Below are 20,276 nucleotides of genomic sequence, written 5' to 3'. Positions count from 1 at the left end.
GTTCCCAGTGTCTGGCACATGATACATCTTACTCTTGAGTAAGATAGGAACCTTTTGGAAAATATCTCAATGATGGCTTGATCTGTGTAGAAAATCAAAAATGGTGGGTTGTTCTTAGCCACAAGGAATAGTAAAGTCCTCCTAACCTTTCATGCTAACAAACCTGGCAAAGCATTCCCTTCCAGAGCAAAGCATTTCAGTAAACCTTACTTCTCACCTCTTGTCCTTGTCTTGCCAAAAATACTACACAGGGGATCCAATGTCCTCCCTCCAGATGTCTTGACATTAATGAAATATACCGATATAAATATTAAATGTATTAATATTAGTTAATATTAATCATAACACATTAAAGCAATATACACTGTTAATCAGTTCTCCCTTGCTCTTGCTACATGGAAATCTCATTTTAGGAGAAAAAATGTCCTTGAATCTCTCCATGTTTAATATTTTTTCCTTCCTTGAAATAGCTTATACTTGAATGTCAAGTAATATCATAGCAGGTTTGTTTTTAATATTTAATAGCAGTACGAAACAGAAACACAAATATGAGATCTTTTGATTTTGACTTTCCATTGTAGGAATTTCCATTGTAGGGAGTTAGCAGGAAACTTCCAATATGACAGAAAAATAAAGGTGACAAAATCTCACTGTGGTGAGAAACTGAAAATATCTAACTCCAATTAGTATGGGAAAACTTATGAATTAATGTAAAATAAAATAGAATTCAGTAAACCAAAGCATAATAATGATCAACTATATAAATATATATATATATGTATATATATATATACATATATATATATATATATATAAAATCATCAATAAAATGAAACAGCAATGCATAATTATAAGAACCAAGTTTGGCCCCAGAAAAAGGACAAAAATATCCATTTGTCTTCTCTGCAAGGGTTGGTGTGGGGGAGAGGGGGTGTTCCCCATAAGTAGGACACTCTAAATCCCATCAGATGATTGATGTAATATTTGGTTGTATCATACTACTTTATCCCCTTTTTCTTTGTCCTTTGTTAAGAATTAGCTCATTATGTAAGTAAATGAATGAGGGCATTATTTTAGAAGGTAATAGAAAAACTCATTTTGGGGGATGCTGGAGGGAAAGCAGAAGCAGATTTCTGACACTGGTATAAAAAATGCCTGGCAAAAAAAAGGCCCTCTTACCAATTCAGACCAGTATCTTTCTACAATTTATATTCTATGAACAAGGATGCAGAACCTAAAGGGATCCATGAATTTGGGGGAAAATATTTATCTTTAATTTCAATATAATTCATTTCCTTGACATTTCCATTGTACTTTAGTTCTATCATTTAAAGACACTGTTCTGAGAAATTCATGATTCACAAAAGGATTCAGAGTATAAGTTTAGAACATTTGTCTTAAGAGCTAACTTAGAGCCACAATAAATTGTGTTGAGTTGACCAAGGTCAATGACCAGTATGATTCTCCAAGTCATATCATTAAAAACAGATACAAATTATGATAGGACTCCGCAGAGTATCAGCTCTTAAATATAATCCTTCTGTACAGAACTAAAAGGTTATCTTTAGTCTGCTCTGATATTTTTATAAAATGAGGATTTGGGAACTTGGTCAAGTAATAGTAGAAAACTAATGAGTTTTTAAAAGCAACTAATATTCACTCACATAAACCTCTATTTTGCTAAGGACTAGATTTTTGTGACTAAGAAAAACAAATCAGTTCATCAAATTGTAGAAATTCAAATTTCCAATTAAGAGACCCCGTGCCAAGCTATGCTCTTCCACCAAAAGATGACCCTCTTGTCCTGAGCTCTCCCTATACTGACCAATGAACTGCAAAAGCAGAGGAGTGGGGTTGGAGGAATCAGGTGGTATATTGCAAGGTCCAGTCCATGTATTGAGCAACCTACTGAGCAACCTGGTTAAGGGACCAAGAGTAGGTTATGTAAATAGCTAAAGAACTTGCTAGCAGTATTAAGTTAAAATTTCATAATGCAGTAATATTTATAGAGGTGGAAGAGTCCTTTCCTGTCATCTAACAAAGATGTGCACTAGGGGACAAGAAAAAATTTTGATGAGGTTTATATTTGTGATGTTGGTCATGTTTGTAAATTCCTTCTGTCATTAGAATGACTCTGAATGTGTGATCCAGATAAGATGAAACCAATTTGAACTGAATTCCTCACCTTTAGTTAATCCTTCTGTTGAGGGATTCTGTGGTTTTATATATTCCTTTCCTTTTTATCTTGTTATGCTTTTAAAGAATAAATATTTGAAGGACAAGTAGTTCTTAAAGAACAAACTTCAGGGCAGCTAGGTGACACAGTGGATAGAGCATGGGCTCTGGAGTCAGGAGTACCTGAGTTCAAATCCGGCCTCAGACATTAATCATTACCTAGCTGTGTGGCCTTGGGCAAGTCACTTAACCCTATTTGCCTTGCAAAAAAAAATCTAAAAAAAATTAAAAAAAGAATGACTAGGAAAAAATCTGGCAACCATTACTATGAAGAAAAAATGTCCATCAAAAGCAAGACACCATTTTGACTGAAGCAGTGAACATTAGAAAAAGGTAATTATCAGTGATGAAATCAGAAAGAGTTACAATGGACCTCTAAAAGATGCGGATATCTTCAACAAACTGTAAAACCACCACCTAAAAATGTTTTGGGAATTTTTTCTACTTCCAATGGACCACTAAGTCTTGTCTTGATTGTGAGAAAAATGAACTCATATGAATTGAGTTGATATTGGCATATTGAACTGAATTATTCAAAAATTTTAGAAATTCCCAATTGTAAATGGAGTATTACAGCACAACTTTACATATGCATTATTACTTCACAAAATGAAGCAATTTTTACAAGAAATGGATATAAATTTCTTTCAGTGCCTGAAAACTAAAGCTGATTTAAACCCCATTAAAAAGTTAGGCTCTATAATCAAGGCTACCCTTGGAAAAAATGTTCTGTGTGTCAAATAACCAATGTGATTAAAATGTGGTCTCATGATGATTCAAGAATGTGTCAAAATCTTGTGAATACAATGTCAACTTGCTACAGTAAACAAGTGACTTTAGCAAAAGGGCATATTGTATATTAAAAGCTTTGTGTTTACTGTCTTTTACTTTATACCCGTTAATTTGCTCACTGCATAGCTCATACAGAAAAAGAATTGTCACTATGATATAAAAAAATGGTCACCCTTTGATCTATCCAATCTCTATTTTATGATCATGATTGAAAGACCACAATTTCTGAATATAATCCATTCCACTTCTGAATAGTTATAATTGATAAAAGTGCTCCCCACATAGCAATCTAGCACTGCCTTTTCAACTTTCCCCATTTGCTACTGGCTGTGCCCACTGCAGTCAAATAAAATGAGCCTTATTCTTTTCCTTAAACACTGCTAACATGTCCCGCCAGATTTTCCTCCTCTTATTCATATTACAGAATACATACAGAATCCTTCAATGGATATCATATAACACAGACTCAAGGCCCTTCCCCATCCTAGTTGCCATTTTTCTTAAACGGTGGTATATTTCTTCAACTAATCCTAATACTATAGGTATAATTTCATCAGGATAAAGTACAAAGAAACAACCACTTTTTATCTCTTAGTGCAGCCCTGATATGGCAATAGTTTCTGTGACTGCAACATTATCAGGACTCTTTCAGGGCTTGAAGTCCACCAAACCTCCAGACATTTTCAAACGTTTGTCTAACTGTGCTTTCCCACCTTTTGGTATTTGGTAGCTGATTATTGGAAATCAAGTACAAGATTTGGCAAGGATTCCTAATGACTTTCATCTTATTTAGTTCCATTCAGTGTTCTAAGATGTCCTGGTCTTTGTTGGTTTCTGTTCTATTGGATGGTTTAACTTCATTTATTTATGAGAGTAAATTACCTTAATGCCATCATAAAACCAATACCTAAATGCCAATAGCACCCTCTGATAAAGGATGGAAGAGGCATACATTGTGAAGTAAGAGGACAGACCTGTTGTTTTACCTTTGTGAACTGGCAGAAGGAAATCAGTTATCTAGGAAGCATAGGCAGGAAGCAAAAGGAGGGGTTGAGAAAGGATGGCTGCAAAGGAAAAAACACACACTTTCCCAATTTTTCTGAGGGTCTTAACAGCAACTGGTGAGAATTAAATGATTAGATTTTATTGGAAAGGTCTTAAAACCCCAGTTTCCCCTGATTTTTCTAAGGTAAGTTAGGATTTCCAAATTCCTTTGCTAACCTATCTTTCCTTCCACTGGGAAGAAATAAGAGGGAAAAAAAGAGAAAGAGATGTGTGTGTTCTTCCACCTAACAACTTTAACATTGGATTAATTCAAACACATTTGTTAGTAAACTCCTTTGTGCAAAGCAGTAGCTTTGGAAATACAAAGGACAATTCTAAACTTCAAAGATTATATACACATATATATGTATATATATATATATATGTACATATATATATATATACACATATACACATGTATATGTATATACATACACACACACACACACACACACACACACACACACACACACATATATATTCTTTGAAGAGATACAATATGTACAGAGAAAAGAAAATCAAGATGATCTGAGCAGATAGCAAGCATTAACAACCAGGACGGAATCAGGAAAAGTTTCCTGAAGGCACCTAGGAGCTGGAAGAATGCTAAAGACCTTCTATCACGGTTCTGTATAAAAACATAAGAGATGAATTTTTGATTAAGTCATGAAAAATAAACACATTGCTGCTCAAAATCTAAAAAACGAACCAATGATAAAACAAATGACTAGGGACTTAAGTGAACATAATATCTATTTTTATTACCAAAACATGAGATTGACATCTTTTTTATTGCACTCTTTTAAATCTTTTATACCGGTCAAACCTACTTCAACATTAATTCAATTCAACAAGCATCCCTTGACTGCCTATTCAGTGCCAGGCACTGGGTCAGGTACTGGGAGATAGCAAGAAGAATAGAATCCCTGCCCTCAAGGTGCTTCCTTATATAAAAGCCAATAAATCACATCAGAGTGGTGGGCTTTTATATTTGTTTTAACTCAAGAACATGGAACTGGTCATGACAACCAGCAAACATGTTAAACTTGCTTTGAAGGAATTATTAGGGTTTTTAACTGGGGTGTTCTGCTTCCACACCCTTGCAGCTTCCACAGACAAGCCCCTGTGTCCCTGTGCGTCAGGCTTTCTGTCTCTTTGCAATCATTCTAGCTGCAATGGCACTCCCTCTGCAATGTTCAACGTACTTATTTTAGGAGTCACCATTGGTGAATCGACCATTTCTCCAAAATTACCCTGGCTCCTGCTCTTAAACTTGTGCATCTCTTAAAAGAACCCATGGGTTTAGAGTATCACTAAAGCTGACTACAGAGGAAAGAGCCCAATTCAAGTGTTAAATCAAATATATAAGCACTTAAAAATCACAAGTTTTAAAATAAAAAGATAGATGCAGAATCTTCTGTAAATGACAAGGAATTAAAGGCAAACTGTTCGGCTACCTCATGCTTTTAACAGTACATTTTTTTTGGTGTCTAAAGCTAAGAGATGGTCGCCTTCTAAAAGAGTTCAAAAGAACTTAAATAAAACAGTTGTGTTTTACCCAGTTAGGTCTTTTTCTTAAAAAAAAAAAAATGGGTGGCATCATTTTTAGAAACACGGCAATAGTCTTTTAGTGAATGCTTTCCATTTGCTTCCTAAAAATTTTTATTATATATGGAGACAGACCAAAGTTTTGTCTTGAGGCTCCATCTTAAAAATTACATGGTAATCTCCATTATTTTAAGAGATATTTTAAAGCTTAGGTTGATCCCTCCACTACTTCATTAGTATTATGAAGATCATCTTCATCATCACTGTTGTCGTCATCATCATCATCGTCATCATCATCATCATCATCAATGTCATCATTACCAGTCTGGTCTCCAGATCCAAGATCATCTTCATCTTCATCTTCAACCTAAATGGGGAAAAAAAATCTTCACTTAGCTTGGACCAAATAAACTTCATTTCTTTGCCAAAGAATGAAATTCTTTGCCTATCTTGAGATCTGGAATTTTAGAATACAAAAGTTCTTTATGTCCTTGACCTAATGACTTATGCAACTTGTGGAAAATGATTTAGGAGACAATTTAAAAGATAGTTACTCCGGTATAATAAAGACTATCATGAAGCTAAACTAAATAATGGCAACATCTTCTTAATCTCCTGAGTGTTATGTCATGGCTAACATAACAGCAGCACAACCAATTCATGATACTACAAATAAAATATCTTAAGTACAATAGAGTTAAACAACTTCTTTGTTTTTTTTTTTTTGCAAGGCATATTAAAGGGATATTAAATGACTCGCCCAAAGTCACACAGCAGGGTAATTAAGTGTCTGAGGTCAACTTTGAACTCAGGTCCTCCTGACTCCAGGTACTCTATTCATTGTGCCCCAGGATAAATTCTGTAGAAATATGTGGTCATACCGGGTGGCCAAGTTCCTTCAGTTTGCTTTTTAATGAAATCATTTTCTGATCTTGATCAGCCAGCAGCACTAAAAGGTCATCCTGTTCTTTGGTAGATTTTGCAAGTCCCAGTTGCAGTTTGCTTTTCTCATTCTGTAAGATTGCAATGGTGCTGTTTGATGAATCCAACTGCTGTTTTATAGACGCTTTTTCCTCAGACAAAGCTTTAACTTCATTCTGACAAAAGAAATACTCAAGTAACTAACCTAAAAAGAGCATTCACATAGGGGCAACACATGATGACATGTTCTTTTCATTCAAACCTGCTGCATCCAGTTCAACCTTGGAGACTAGGTCTTGAATACAAAGAATTACTTTTATTAAAATGTATTTTTTACATGCCAAGACATTTATATGCCATCAAAAGTAAATAATTTTAAGACACTTGAGTTTCAATACATCTATTCAAACTAGAAACAGATAGATTAAATGAAATTTCAGGCCCAAAACTCAAATAATACAACCAAATGAAATAATAAAATCAACTATTTGGTTTCATTCTACTTTTCAGAGTTTATTTTCCCATATGCACAGAAATAAAATTCTGACTATGATCCATGTTATCTTTTAAAATACTGTGTATTAGACTTGGAAATGACACCACTAACCTTTAATTCTTTAGTCTCTTGCACCAGTGCTGAGAGTCTGCCTTCTACATCAGTGGGTTTTGCTGCTGTTACAGTGCCATTGTCTCCTGACACTGGAAGGGATTTAGCCTAAGAAGTAGAAATTTGAGTTTAAAAGAAAAGTTTTTATTTAATTTTGGAATTTGGTTTCCAAGATTAGATCAAAAAAGTCTCTGGATTTCTTTGCAAACAAAATATTGTTTTATGAAATGAATGACATTTGGAAAGAACCTGAAGCGCCTAAATCACAATATATTATGCAGACACAACTAAGAAAATAAAAGAGACAGATCCAGGAAGGATCCAAGTTGCTCTGAGTTGTAATCTAACAGTGCCTAACACCTAGGATCACAAATGTAGAGCTGGAAGGGCAAAATATCTAATGCTTCTTTTAAGAGACAGGGAAATGATGATTCAGCAGGACTGAGGGTCTTTGACTATGATGTGAGCTCTTTCTGCTGTACCACAGAACCCCTGGTCAGTAAAGAGAGTGTGCTGAAGGACTCCAAAAGATGCATTAAAACCAAGACTACTAGTTCATGGTGAGCCTCCACTGGAAGGAAGCAGAATCGGCTGATTATCCTAAAGCAGTCAAATCAGTCCAGTTCTCGTTTTGCTATTTTTGGTTAAAGAAAACAAGAGAAACTTACAAATGTTTCGGTTTTCTGTATTAGCTCCTGCTTTTCCATCTGTAATTTAGAGATCTCCACAGACTGCAAGTTGAGCTGAGCCCGGAGTGTTTCAACTTCCTTCAGAGACAAAAGTGGCAAAAACCATTTTATATTTATTTAGAAAACTATAGAGAACCAGTAAAGAAATGGAGACAAATAACATCTTTGATCAAGTATCAACTTAAAAAAATACACAAAATCATCATTTCTATATGTGATATTTTTATTAATAAATATTTGGGAATCAACCTACCAAAACACAGTGAAACCATATAAGTATCATTGCAGAACATTCATCAAAACAAGAAATGACAAATAATAAATAATTCATTGCTCTTAGTTGACCCACACCACTGTACTGATAGTAGCCATGCCGCCTGAATTAATTTACAGATCTAATGCTATACCAATCAAAACTAACGAACTCTTGATAGAGGTTAGATAAAATTAGTTAGTGAAATGCAAGAGTAGAAACTCAGGAAAAAAAATGAAAAAAGAATTGAGGGAGGAATTTCAGACCTCAAAATATATTACCAAAATACAAACCTGTATTTTATAATCAAACCTGCTTAATATTGGTTAAAAAAAACCAAAAACTAATCAAAGAACAGACTAGATAAACAATAAAATTCAATAATCTGATAAATTTGATAAACCTGAAAACATAGATAACCCAGGGAAGAACTTCCTATTTGACAAGAAAATGCTAGGAAAACAGAAAAGCATATGACAGAAATTTTATTTAGGCAAATATCAAAGAATATATAGCACAACAAAGCCAAAATGGATGAATATAAAAAGTAACACCATAAAATAAATTAAGAGGATACCTCTTAACCAAACAAAAGACAGAAAAGTGATAAATGATTAAATAGGTAATTTCATTTACATGAAATTAAAAGACTACTGAATAAACAAAACCAAAGCAAGTAGGTAGGATAAGAAGGAAAAATGTCAGGTGAAGAAAACATTTCCATCAAAGACTCTTTGGTAGGGGTATGATAGCTAAATATTTGGGAAATAACATAAATATGTATACAAAAAGCTATTTCCTTATGGATAATTGATCATCGAAGAAAATGAATAAATATTTTATAAGATTTATGAACTATTAACAACTATGTAAGATCTTGTTCTAAATCTCTAATAATAAGAAAACAGTAAATTAATATAACTCTGGCTTTACAGCCAATTAACTGAGGACAAAAAACAGCAATAGGAGTTGAAGAAGATAGGCACAATAATATTTCGGCGGAGATATGAATTGATCGATCACTCTGGACAACAAACTGGAATTATGCTTTAAAAAGTAAACTGCCATACTCTGGATCAAATATCCCATTGTTGAGCATTTTAAAAAGAAAGTCAAGGACAAAAATGGAAGATCCTAGATATATGAAAGAATGTGTAGCAGCATTTTTTGTGATCGTAAAGAACTGAAAAAGAAGCAGTTGTCCATCAATTAAGGAATGACTAAAACAACTGTGGAACATGAAAGTAATGGACTATCACTGTTTCATAGAATTCATAGCAGCAGGGGCGGCTAGGTGGCATAGTGGATAAAGCACTGGCCTTGGAGTCAGGAGTACCTGGGTTCAAATCCGGTCTCAGACATTTAATAATTACCTAGCTGTGTGGCCTTGGGCAAGCCATTTAACCCCATTTGCCTTACAAAAACCTAAAAAAAAAAAAAAATTCATAGCAGCATATGACTAAATGGAAAGTGAAATATGTAGAATTAGAAAAACCAATATATTTAATAACTGCAACTCTGAAGCATAATTTTCCATTTTGATAGGAATTTCCAAGTCACAAAAAATGCCAGAAAAGGAAAAAGAGGATTTTTCCAAAGTTAAAAGCAGTTGTTTTAAATAATGTTCCCCTTTTCATTTACTTTTTCCTTGCATGTGCTCAAAGATGTATATTTTTTTTGAGACAGGGTGAAACATGTGGCACAAATAAATTATTTACCAATTAACAAGTAATGAAAACCTGGTCATGAAAATTAGGCAAAGTTTACATCTTAAATTCATTGGTAACTTATAGTCTTGTCATGTACATGATTTCTTTTAAAAAAAATTTTAACTGCTATTTCATAGATTGACAGAGTTTAGCATCTTTTTAGCAAAGGAAACCAAAGAAAAACAATAATGCTCATAAGGATTATAAGTGTCAAAAATTAAAGACAAAAATTTGATCACAAGTTTTTATTGTCATCTTAAAAAAATTAGATCACATTAATGATTATTCAGAGCAATCACTAATTATAACAAAGAGAGAGTACAAATTTACCCGTTGCAATTTTGTTGTCCGTTCAGCATCACCATCCATAGACATTTCTAGAGATTGTTCCATTTTCCCAGGTGCTAACTGTGTAGTCTTCTACAATAATAAAGGAAAAACTATAAAACTAAATCACAGTGACAATCAGTACGGTAGAAAGAAGATTGGGTTGTTTTTTGTTTTTTTTTTTAACTCTAAAAGACCTGGATTCTAGGTCCTACTCAATAATTAACTATTTGACTGTGGAATTACTTTGGCCTCTGATTGTCCAGAGATAGGATGGTCTAGTCTCTGAATAAATCACTTCTGTGTATGACATTACCTTTTATACTACTCTAAACTGCTGGAATATTTGAAAACATAAAGCTAGACATATCAGATAGATTTCATTTAAGTTGATGTGGAAAATCATTCTATAAATGATCATTAAAGAATATTAAGACCAGCTATTTCCTCTCATTTTAGCACTCATGACTTGCAATTCACGTGAGCCTAATACAGATGACACAGACATATCATGGAAAGAACAAGCTCTTTACTAAGTTTATTAAAACATTACAAAGTCTTACAAGAATGATAAATAAGTGGTCACAGTAAAATTAAAAGGACAACTAACAAAATTTGTTTTTATAATTTAACTCTGAATGTTCATATCTTACCAAATTTTCAATCAAGGAATCCTTTTCAGTCAATTGGCCTTGTAAAAGTTCTTGCTTGTTTTTCAATTCTTTTATCTCTTCTTTCAACCTGCTAATTTCTTCTGACTGAATGCCATTCACCTGAGCTCCATCATTATGAGAACCATGATGCTGATTGTCTTTTCCTATTAGACATGCATGAAATTTGATAAAGTTACACAAACACTTAAGTAGGGTATTATCTGTCCCAGAAGATCCAAATATATAGATAGCAAAGATAAAATAAAGTCTGTGTGTGCCCCATAAGGGCTAGATAATTGGGTCTCCTTTATGGTACTATCAGACACTTTGCTGTATGTAACATGATAATTTAATCTCAAAATAAACATTTATGAGGCTGATTACTACTTTCTGTTTCTGGCCAACCCATTACCAAATCTACTAAAATTATACTATCTTTACCTCAATCAAAATGTTCTAACCTCTCCACAATATAATGATATGCTTTGCCAAATGCTTTGCAGAAATCCAGGTTCATTAGATCTATGGTTTTTCCTAATTGAATACTCTAATAATACTATTAAATTTTTTTAAATGACATTAATTTAGCATGACCAGCAGATTCTTATTGATTACCCTTGTTTTTTAAATGTTTACAAGCATGCCATGAAGAACACAATTCTAGAAATTGTTTGGAATCACAGTCAAGTTCACTAGCCTATAATTTGAGGACCCCACCTTTTGGAAGGCAGGTACAACAATTTGTCTGCTGCACCTTTAGCAATCTTGACTGCTTAGCAAATGTAATCCTAAGAATATCTACAATTTTAGAATGAATGTAGTCAGTGTAGGTCTGGAACCTTGAATCCATTGAAGGTAGCTGGTAGTAACCAATCTTACAATTTTAATCTCTGGGTTTCACCTTTCCCCATAACCACTTCTGTTCTACCTTCCTCAAACCTAAGATTATTATTCTTGGCAAAGAAAAGAGTAGACAAAAATTCATATATTCCAATTATCACCTCCAGTTTTAATTGTTGCTGCATGACCCCTGACTCTTCATTTCCAAATTGTCAGATGAATATTTCATCCTACCCATAATTTAAAGTCACCATACATAAAGCAGAGCTCTTTTATTTCTTTGTTACTCCCCTCCCTCAATCCAATTCCACTCTGAGTCCTTTCTGGCTCTTCCCTCTCCTTTATATCTCTCCCCAATCCACTAAACTGTTAAGTATGTACCTTCTACTCTACAGCATGGGAGTCTGATATTTTAGCTCTTCTGGGCCACATCATCCAATAAAAACTGGTCATGGGTCATATAAGGATTTCTATTTATTTATGATACAGTGTAACCACATTATCAATGAATATAATAACAAAATATAATAATGTTGCATAAATGGCATTTCACAGCCATCTGTGACCACATGCCGGACCACAGGTTGGACAAACCTGTTCGAAAGTACCTCTTTGTCTATCTCCTTATACATTTCTATTACTACTTTTACTGCATCAGCTCAGGAGTGCCTTCCCTCTTTCTCTGACTCCTAGAATAGCTTCTTAATCCAATCTCCCTGCAACCATTCTCTGAAGACTAAGTCTCAAAAGAGAGCCTTAACAATACTTCTAAAATATTTGTCCTGGTATACATATCATCCCCTCTACTTAAACCCCTAACCTAGCACTGCAAGTTTTTCATAGCTGACTCCAGCCTATCCTTTCTGCACTGTTTTGTGCTCTTTATATTTCAAACACATTGGACTGTCCACACTCTTTACTGTCTTACTTTCTCTCAACTTGAAACACCCTTTTCTCATGTATCTACAAGATTCCTTTTGTATTTACTATTACTAACATTACTCTCATGTTTCAACATTTCTTTCATGAAACATTTTTGATCCCATAGCAAAAACTGCCTCCCTCTCCTCAAATCTTTCCTGTTTCTCTTCTAAGACTTCTCTGTACTTCATATTATAGAATCACAGGATTTGAGGCTTAAACAAAATCAGGAGGATAGGGACCATGTCTTCTTTAATCTACATATGTTCAATGGACAGTATCTTACATATGGCTAGTATTTAATAAATATTTCTGGTTGTCCCATGTGACTATCTCAAATGTGAAATTCTAAAATAGCCAAATTCCAAGTAGGACAGTGACTCATGGGGAGTTCCTTCTCCAATGAAAACCCAAGACAAGTTCCCCCCATCTCCAAAAGACTTTCATTTTTAAAAAGGCCTGTCCTCTTTTCTGTTATTCAAAGACTGAAATCAATGGGTGTGGACGCCTACACAGAAAGCATTGTGCAAAACAATACATACATCCCAACACTCAAAGTGGGATTGTGGTACCTAGCTGTACTTTGAGGAGATTATACTGGTCCTTATGCTGCTGGATCTGAGACACTTGCTGGGTGACGGCTGTCTGCAGCTGCTCATTTTGACATTTTAGGGTAGAAACCTGCTGTTTTAATTCCTCAAGCTGGGAGTCCTATGGAATAAAAATACAGAGCACTTCTGTCAAGAGGACGTATATATTGCTGCATATGTCACACTCGGGACAATCATTTCTACAGGGTGACATGAAATTGGAATTAAAATTATGGATCTAATCAGTCAACAGTATATTCGATTGGTATGTTCATTTGCATCCATGTCTTTCTACACCTGTAGTATCCCTCCTTGACTCTGCTCCCCACTTCCCACAGGCCTTCACATGTCAGAGCTATAACAATTGACTCAATACTTTCCATATAGTAGATATTTAAGAAAAGCAATTAAGTCAAACTTAACTCAAGTGTTTGGATTCTGCAAGAAAGTATGTAAGAAAGATCATACTTGTTCTGCTTAGCCTCTAGAGAATACAATTAAGAGGAAATTTTTATGGACATGATTTCAGTTTGAAAGAAAGAGAAATTTTCCCCTTCTGGAAGGAGAAAAGTAATAATAAATAAAGCATTCTGCCCACCCCAGGATTTAAAGAGGATCACCACTTGTCTGGAGTTTATACAGAGAGGATTTCTGTTTCAGTGGGGCTGGACCAGATGAATAAAAATTTCAATTTTAACATTTTATGTCTCTAAGTCATAGGAGAAATCATTCTTATTCTTTTAAAATTATAGATCATAGTTACAGCACAACAGAAACATTCACTCTAGTCCCATGATAAACTAGCTATTCATAACATATATATTCTTTAGATTATGTGGGTGAGATGCTGATGCAGACCATCCTTGCAACATCCCACCCCCATTCTGTAGAGTGGATAGTTTAATATTCACAAACATTTGCTAAGCAAGGAATAACACTTTAAAATACGGCACATTGCTGATTAACAATTCCAAAGTTTAAGGTGTCCAGTGTGACTCATTAATAAATAATATTAATAAAGTAATATAGTAATTTTACTATAACTAAAAAAGTATAAAAGCTTTTTAACACCTTAATAATCAATAAAAACTAAAATGAGTAATTTATGACTTTCCAAATTAATTTTTTAATGATCATAAATACATAAAATATTATTTTCTTCTCTCTAATCAATTACTTATTAGCTCCAGGTATAGATTATACATTACAATCCAAGACTCTCCAAACCAGTTATCTGGTACCAAATACTTCATGATGTGCAATAAAGGGAAAGTCATTTTTTGACATTTGTAATCTTATGCTAAGAATAAATTATTTCCAAATCACCATTTTAAAACATTCTAATTAACTTGATTTATGAGAAATGAACAAGTCTGAACCTGAAATATTATATTCAGATTTTGATTTCATACTTAGGGCTGTCAAAAGTGCAAAATAATCACAGGCAAATAGTTTTAAACATGAAATGCTTTGACAGGAAGGAATTCTTTTTTTTTAGGGTTGTTTTATTTTGTAAGGCAAATGGGGTTAAGTGGCTTGCCTAAGGCCACACAGTTAGGTAATTATTAAGTGTCTAAGACTGGATTTGAACCCAGGTACTCCTGACTCCAGGGCCGGTGCTTTGCCCACTACACCACCTAGCCACCCCGACAGGAAGGAATTCTAACTGGAACTCCAACTCACAGAGTCATGTCTATGTCTGTTGTGAGATGGCAAACGACCCAGCTGAGGAGGAGGAATGGGTCCAGTCCTCTCCAGCATCTATGTTGTGCTAGAGGGAATTTACATTACCAAAGAGAACTTGACAAACCTCTCTAGATCAGCTTCTTAACAAGGAAAAAAATTCCTCAGTCATAATCAGATTCCCATAATCTCAATAGAAATCTGCCTCTCCTCCAATTCCTCCACATCCCTGCCATTCGGATTTGCAATCATAATAAAGATGCCTTTTTACTTCCTAATGTATCATTTCTTCAAATGTATAACCCTTAAGTAAAATAAAGAGAGAAAGGTAAAAAATGAAGAATTGCTCAAATAAAAAAACAAAAAAGACCATGACCTCAGGTAGGTGACGTCATGACAAGCATGTGAATTGGATTTCAGTGAGGGGGTCCTATGCTAAGTCACTAGCCTCATTTTCTCCTCCAAAGTCATTTGGGTCCAGTGGCCAGATATGAGTAAGGATGATTAGAAATGTCTCTGGATACAGGACAATCAGAGTTAAGTTACTTGTCCAAGGTCACACAGCTAGTGTCGGAAGTGGGAGTCGAACACCCATCTATCTTATTCTAAGGTCAATGCTCTGTCCACTGTGTGAGCTAGTTGAATTAAAACATAATTCTGAAAAGGAAGGTATCCATAGACTTCACAGGGATTGCCAAGGGGGTCCATAACATAAAAAACATTAAGAACCTTTGGCCTAAATGCTCAATAAGTTGCAAATAATTGTGAATCATTTTAAATGATATTTTTTGCAAGGAGTCCATAAAAGAAAGATCAATTCTTTTTATGTTTTTTTGTTTTTGCAAGGCAATGGGGTTAAGTGGCTTGCCCAAGGCCACACAGCTGGGTAATTATTAAGTGTCTGAGGCCAGATTTGAACTCAGGTCCTCCTGACTCCAGGGCCAGTGCTCCATCCACTGCACCACCTAGCTGCCCCAAGAAAGATCAATTCTAAAAGAGCCTATTTGTCAAAACTGTAAGGGGTTTGGGTTATATAATTAGAAGTAAGATGAATTTTCATCTTAACACATCATATCATTTATAAAATTCCTTCTGAATTCTCCTAAAAGAATTCTGTCATTAACCCAATGAGCTAATAGGTCAGAGAATATCTTTCCTAGCATTTACCTGCTCTCGGATCACATTCTTGTAGTGAGTTACTATGCTGTCATGTTGTTCCAATGTTTTCTTCACCTCTTCTTCTTTTTTATCTTCTTCACTAGACTTATATATGGACTTTGTTATGACACCTGCAAAAAAGGGCTTATAGTTAAATCCTTCAAATTTTGTAAATAAAATTTCAATAGCCACGCATAATCTATCCATGAAAAGATGAAACTGCCCTAATAGCTAGCATTCCAAGGATTAACTAAACAATGATGCCCTTTTGGGTTCATTATGTCCTTTGAATATGTTCTGCAGGCACTTATTTATCCTAATTTCTTTTCAGATACACAGTCTCCAGTCAATGTAGCTCACCTTCAAGTTCTTTCACTAACTTTGTAAATTCATGATCAAACATCATATGGTCCGGGCTAGAAAAACTTGGCTGTGGTTTCTGGGCAGCTCTCGAGTACAGTTCATGTTTGCTAATGAAACCCAGCTTCTCTATGAAGTTCTCTTTGCCAATTCTCTTCTCTATGAGTTGTTTCAGTTTCTCTCTAAAAAGAAAAAAGAAAAGATAGATGTATACAAACATATTAATAAATTGCCAATGGTTCAAACACAAAGTGCTCAAATTATACTTCGGTGGAAAATATTTTCATTTCCTGATTGCTTATTTGTTACTCAATCTCAATGGACTCTCCCAGTAACAAAGCAATACTTTTCACTTCTCCCAGGCCTGACAGAAGGGGCTACAGTTCCTTTCCATCTGCCTTGCCCTCTTAGTTAAGGTCCTGCGAAAATTGAGGACATCTGCCATGAGGTCTCTCCTGTCCCTTTCACTATCTCAAAATCCCTGGACATTATGCTCTACCATCACTTTTTTTCTTCTAGTCTTTAACGAGACTTTTTTTTTAGGGCCAATGCCAGACTGTCTGCAAGTCCTTGATGCTATTCCCCTCCCAATTTCTTCCACAGATTTTCCCTTCAATCTCTGCCTATCTATTGGTTACTTCCATAATGAGCTTAGATATGTTCAAGCCTCCCCAATCCTTAAGAAACTTTCCCTGAATCTTACTATCACCCACAGCTCTCCTTTGTCTCTCCTTCCTTTCTAAATTTGTAGAAGCTACCTATATTACATTCAAGTCTTTCCTTTCTTTCCTTTCTCACTGACAATTCAGCCCACTACAATTTCATTTCTGACCTTATCACTCAACTGAATTTTCTCCAAAGCTGCCAATGATCTTGAGCTGCACATTCTGGGGGTCTCATCTTAGTTTTTGTTCTATGTGATCTTTCCATGGGCAGACACCAAGGACCACTATGGCCTCCTGGATCCTCTCCTCTCCTGCTTTCTGACTATTCCCTAAAGCTCTGTCTTGAACTTTTTCCTCTTCCCTCTCCAGTTGACTTCCTCAGTTCTCGAAGGTTTAATTATCATGCAAATAACTCCATGGATCCAGCTCAGTGGAACAAGAGATAATTTCCTCTTTTATATTGTATACCCACTGCTTCACCCTCTCCTGGCCCAGTAAACTCTCCATAAATGCCTGGGGATTGCCTCTCAGATTTCAATCCAAATTTCTTCCTGGACCTTCAAAGGAGATGGCTTGAAAAGATTCCAACTCAACAGGTTCAAAACCAAACTCTCATCTCCCCCTGCCACCCCAACTCTCTTCCCCCTTCCAAACATCCTTATTTTAGTCCTTTCCAAATTCTAGAGTTGTAAGCTAGATCTGTGCTTTCTGACTAGATGATGATCTCTGTAGCACCCCACACACCTGACACCTAACTCAGCTCTGATGGGCTTAGGCACTCCTCCCTTATTGCCAGACCAAGGCAATGGTCTCCTTGCTGGTTCCCCAACACCAATTTTGTCCTCAGTCCTTGACACTACTTTGTATCTTAAGCCCTGCAGGTCTTTACAGTCTCCAGGAAAAATGCTACATCGCCTAGCTTGTGAAACCTTTCACAATCAGATCCCAACTTATCTTTCCAACTTCCCTAGGTATTACCTCTCTTCCTGAACTCGACTTTCTAGGCTCTTCCCTCCAGTCCCCAAATCTAGGCCCCTGGACACTGATCCATCTCTCTGATCATTTCCTATTATTCAGCCTGGATCTACCTCCTGGGCGGACAGCTTGCTTATACAGTTATTTGCCATTAGAAAGTGAGCTCCCAGAGGGCAGGGGTTGTCTTGCCTTTCTGTGAATCCCCAGCACTTAGTTAGCCTAGCTTTGGCACATAAGAAACATGTGTTAATTCACAGCAATTCTGAGTCAACAAACTGTCGTTCAGAGTCCGGCACTGGTGCTGAGCAGACACTCACTTACTCAAGAGGAGCTGGACTGTGTGGCTGGGTGATCCTCACCCTCCACCCCAGCCCCAGACTGCACAGGCCAAGCTCTTCGGCTCCACTTGTTTTACCAACCAGGAGAGCTCGTATCCACATTTCTGGGCACAGCATTGAAAAGAATCAATCTCCCCTGACTTACTTCATGTAGTTCTCAAGTGAATTATCATTAAAATAAATGGAAATGCCCAACAAGAGGGCACATAAGCCTTGAACCAACTGTTCCTCTTCTCCAAGGTTTTCTGCTATTTGTGCTGTGAGCTGAAACTCTGGTTAAGGAAGATGACACACTTCATCAAATAACCAATGTATGGCATTTTGCTTTTTACACAGCAATTATACATTCCCTGGAGGAATTTTCTTTTGAAAATTTGGTATAACGGCACATGTACAATGTTGTTTTGGATGAATCATAAAAATGAATACTACTACCTCCTACAGTAGAACTTAGTGAGATTTCATCAAAAATAATTACTGATATTTCCTATCTAGAAAATATTCCCCATACTCACATGACTTTTAGCACAGCTGAGGTGACACAGGCAAAGTTAGAGCCTAGCACTACTTCTAAAAGAAAAAAATGTAAGTTAAACAATCAGTCTTAGCTATCTAAAACAAAGGATACAAATGGAATATTGGCTGAATTGTGAAGAAAGTGTGTGACGGCAATAGGACAGTTGCTTAACCAGGTACAAAGCAACATTAATAACCCAACTCGTGTTTGTACTTTGCTCCCCTGAAATAAAAAAAAAAAATGCATGAATTTCTTCCCACAACTCAGGTACTTTTGCTGAAGTTTTCCTGTCTCTTTCTCTCATTAAACTAATAAGAACTGCAACACTTAGTTCCTACTGCCCTTCCCCCCTTCCTCCCCTTCCATTCCCATGTCCCTTCAACAGGAGGAAAAGCATTTTAGGTACATGGGTAGTAACTAGTTTCCAGACATGCTGTTAATATTCAAAAAGAGAGTACATTCCTCTATCATCCACACACAGCACTCCCAAATGCAATCAATAGCAAGCTCAAATAAAGAAGATGAAGAGAACATAATTAAAAATTGTGAAAAATTAATTTATATTCATAGTGAAAATTGGCCAACTAAAATTTTAACAGGAAAAACAATGTTTTCTGAAGAATGTGGCAATCTTTCTTAAAACAGTTCAAGTATGTATAAAATACAAACTTAGAAGACTGCCTTTCTGCTCTGGTCTTGTCTACTGCCTTATTGCCCAAATCCGACATCACGGGGGGAGCTTTGAGAGCACTGCACACTAATTTATCCTACTTGATCTAACTCCCCAGAGGTGAATTTTGTTTAGCAAAACCCTTTAAGCCATGATCAGGTACTGGAGGAAGATGTGTTTTTTTTAATATGTTTGTATGTATCTCAACACCAAAATTTCTCAACTGAGTATGTGTCATTCCTAATTTTAAAAATCTATAGTACAAATTTTTTGTTTAAACAGTGAGATATAAGCAAGAATATAGAGCTGAATTATGGATCATTTAATAATATTCTACCATGGAGGGGGTGGGAAAGTTGAGGAAACTGACCAATGATCTCAGTGGCAGAGGAATTCTTAGGGGGAGGACACCACTCTCAACCAATGCAGATCAGGAAATAAGTCTATAACCTCTGAGGCCTAAGATAGCTGACCACAGCAGATGAGGGCTTAAGGGACTTGCTTAGTCACTAAACAAGTTTGTGTCAGAAGGGAGGTCTTGATTCTAGGTCTTCCAGACCTCAAGACTGAATCATCCTCTCTGTGATTCCCCTGACCACTTCTTTATTCCCTGTCATAAAAAATAGAAGCCATTTACATTAACTTTCTTTTTTTTTTTTTAGATTTTTCAAGGCAATGGGGTTAAGTGACTTGCCCAAGCCCACATGGCTAGGTAATTAAGTGTCTGAGGTCAGATTTGAACCCAGGTACTCCTGACTCCAAGGCTGATGCTCTATCCACT

At 35.7% G+C, this 20,276-nt stretch overlaps 1 protein-coding gene across 2 annotated transcripts in view; it reads right to left on the bottom strand.

Moving 5' to 3' along the window:
- Positions 1-4,806: 4,806 nt before the first annotated feature.
- USO1 (USO1 vesicle transport factor) overlaps positions 4,807-20,276 on the bottom strand; it is a 99,541-nt gene continuing 84,071 nt past the window's right edge. For both annotated transcript variants that reach the window (XM_074228468.1, XM_074228467.1), the window contains 11 exons: positions 18,937-19,047; positions 18,454-18,572; positions 16,331-16,512; positions 15,980-16,101; positions 13,112-13,250; positions 10,779-10,942; positions 10,129-10,218; positions 7,816-7,914; positions 7,148-7,255; positions 6,501-6,716; positions 4,807-5,986 (listed from right to left, as the gene is read on the bottom strand). In XM_074228468.1, the coding sequence (XP_074084569.1) occupies positions 5,828-5,986; positions 6,501-6,716; positions 7,148-7,255; positions 7,816-7,914; positions 10,129-10,218; positions 10,779-10,942; positions 13,112-13,250; positions 15,980-16,101; positions 16,331-16,512; positions 18,454-18,572; positions 18,937-19,047 (1,509 nt within the window). In that variant the 3' untranslated portion in view covers positions 4,807-5,827. The remainder of the gene's footprint in view (positions 5,987-6,500; positions 6,717-7,147; positions 7,256-7,815; positions 7,915-10,128; positions 10,219-10,778; positions 10,943-13,111; positions 13,251-15,979; positions 16,102-16,330; positions 16,513-18,453; positions 18,573-18,936; positions 19,048-20,276) is intronic.

The sequence above is a fragment of the Macrotis lagotis genome, chromosome 3 (genome assembly GCF_037893015.1).
Source record: "Macrotis lagotis isolate mMagLag1 chromosome 3, bilby.v1.9.chrom.fasta, whole genome shotgun sequence".
NCBI lineage: Eukaryota > Metazoa > Chordata > Mammalia > Peramelemorphia > Peramelidae > Macrotis > Macrotis lagotis.
The sequence above is the reverse complement of the archived record's forward strand: the minus strand, read 5'-3'. Positions and strand labels throughout refer to the sequence as shown.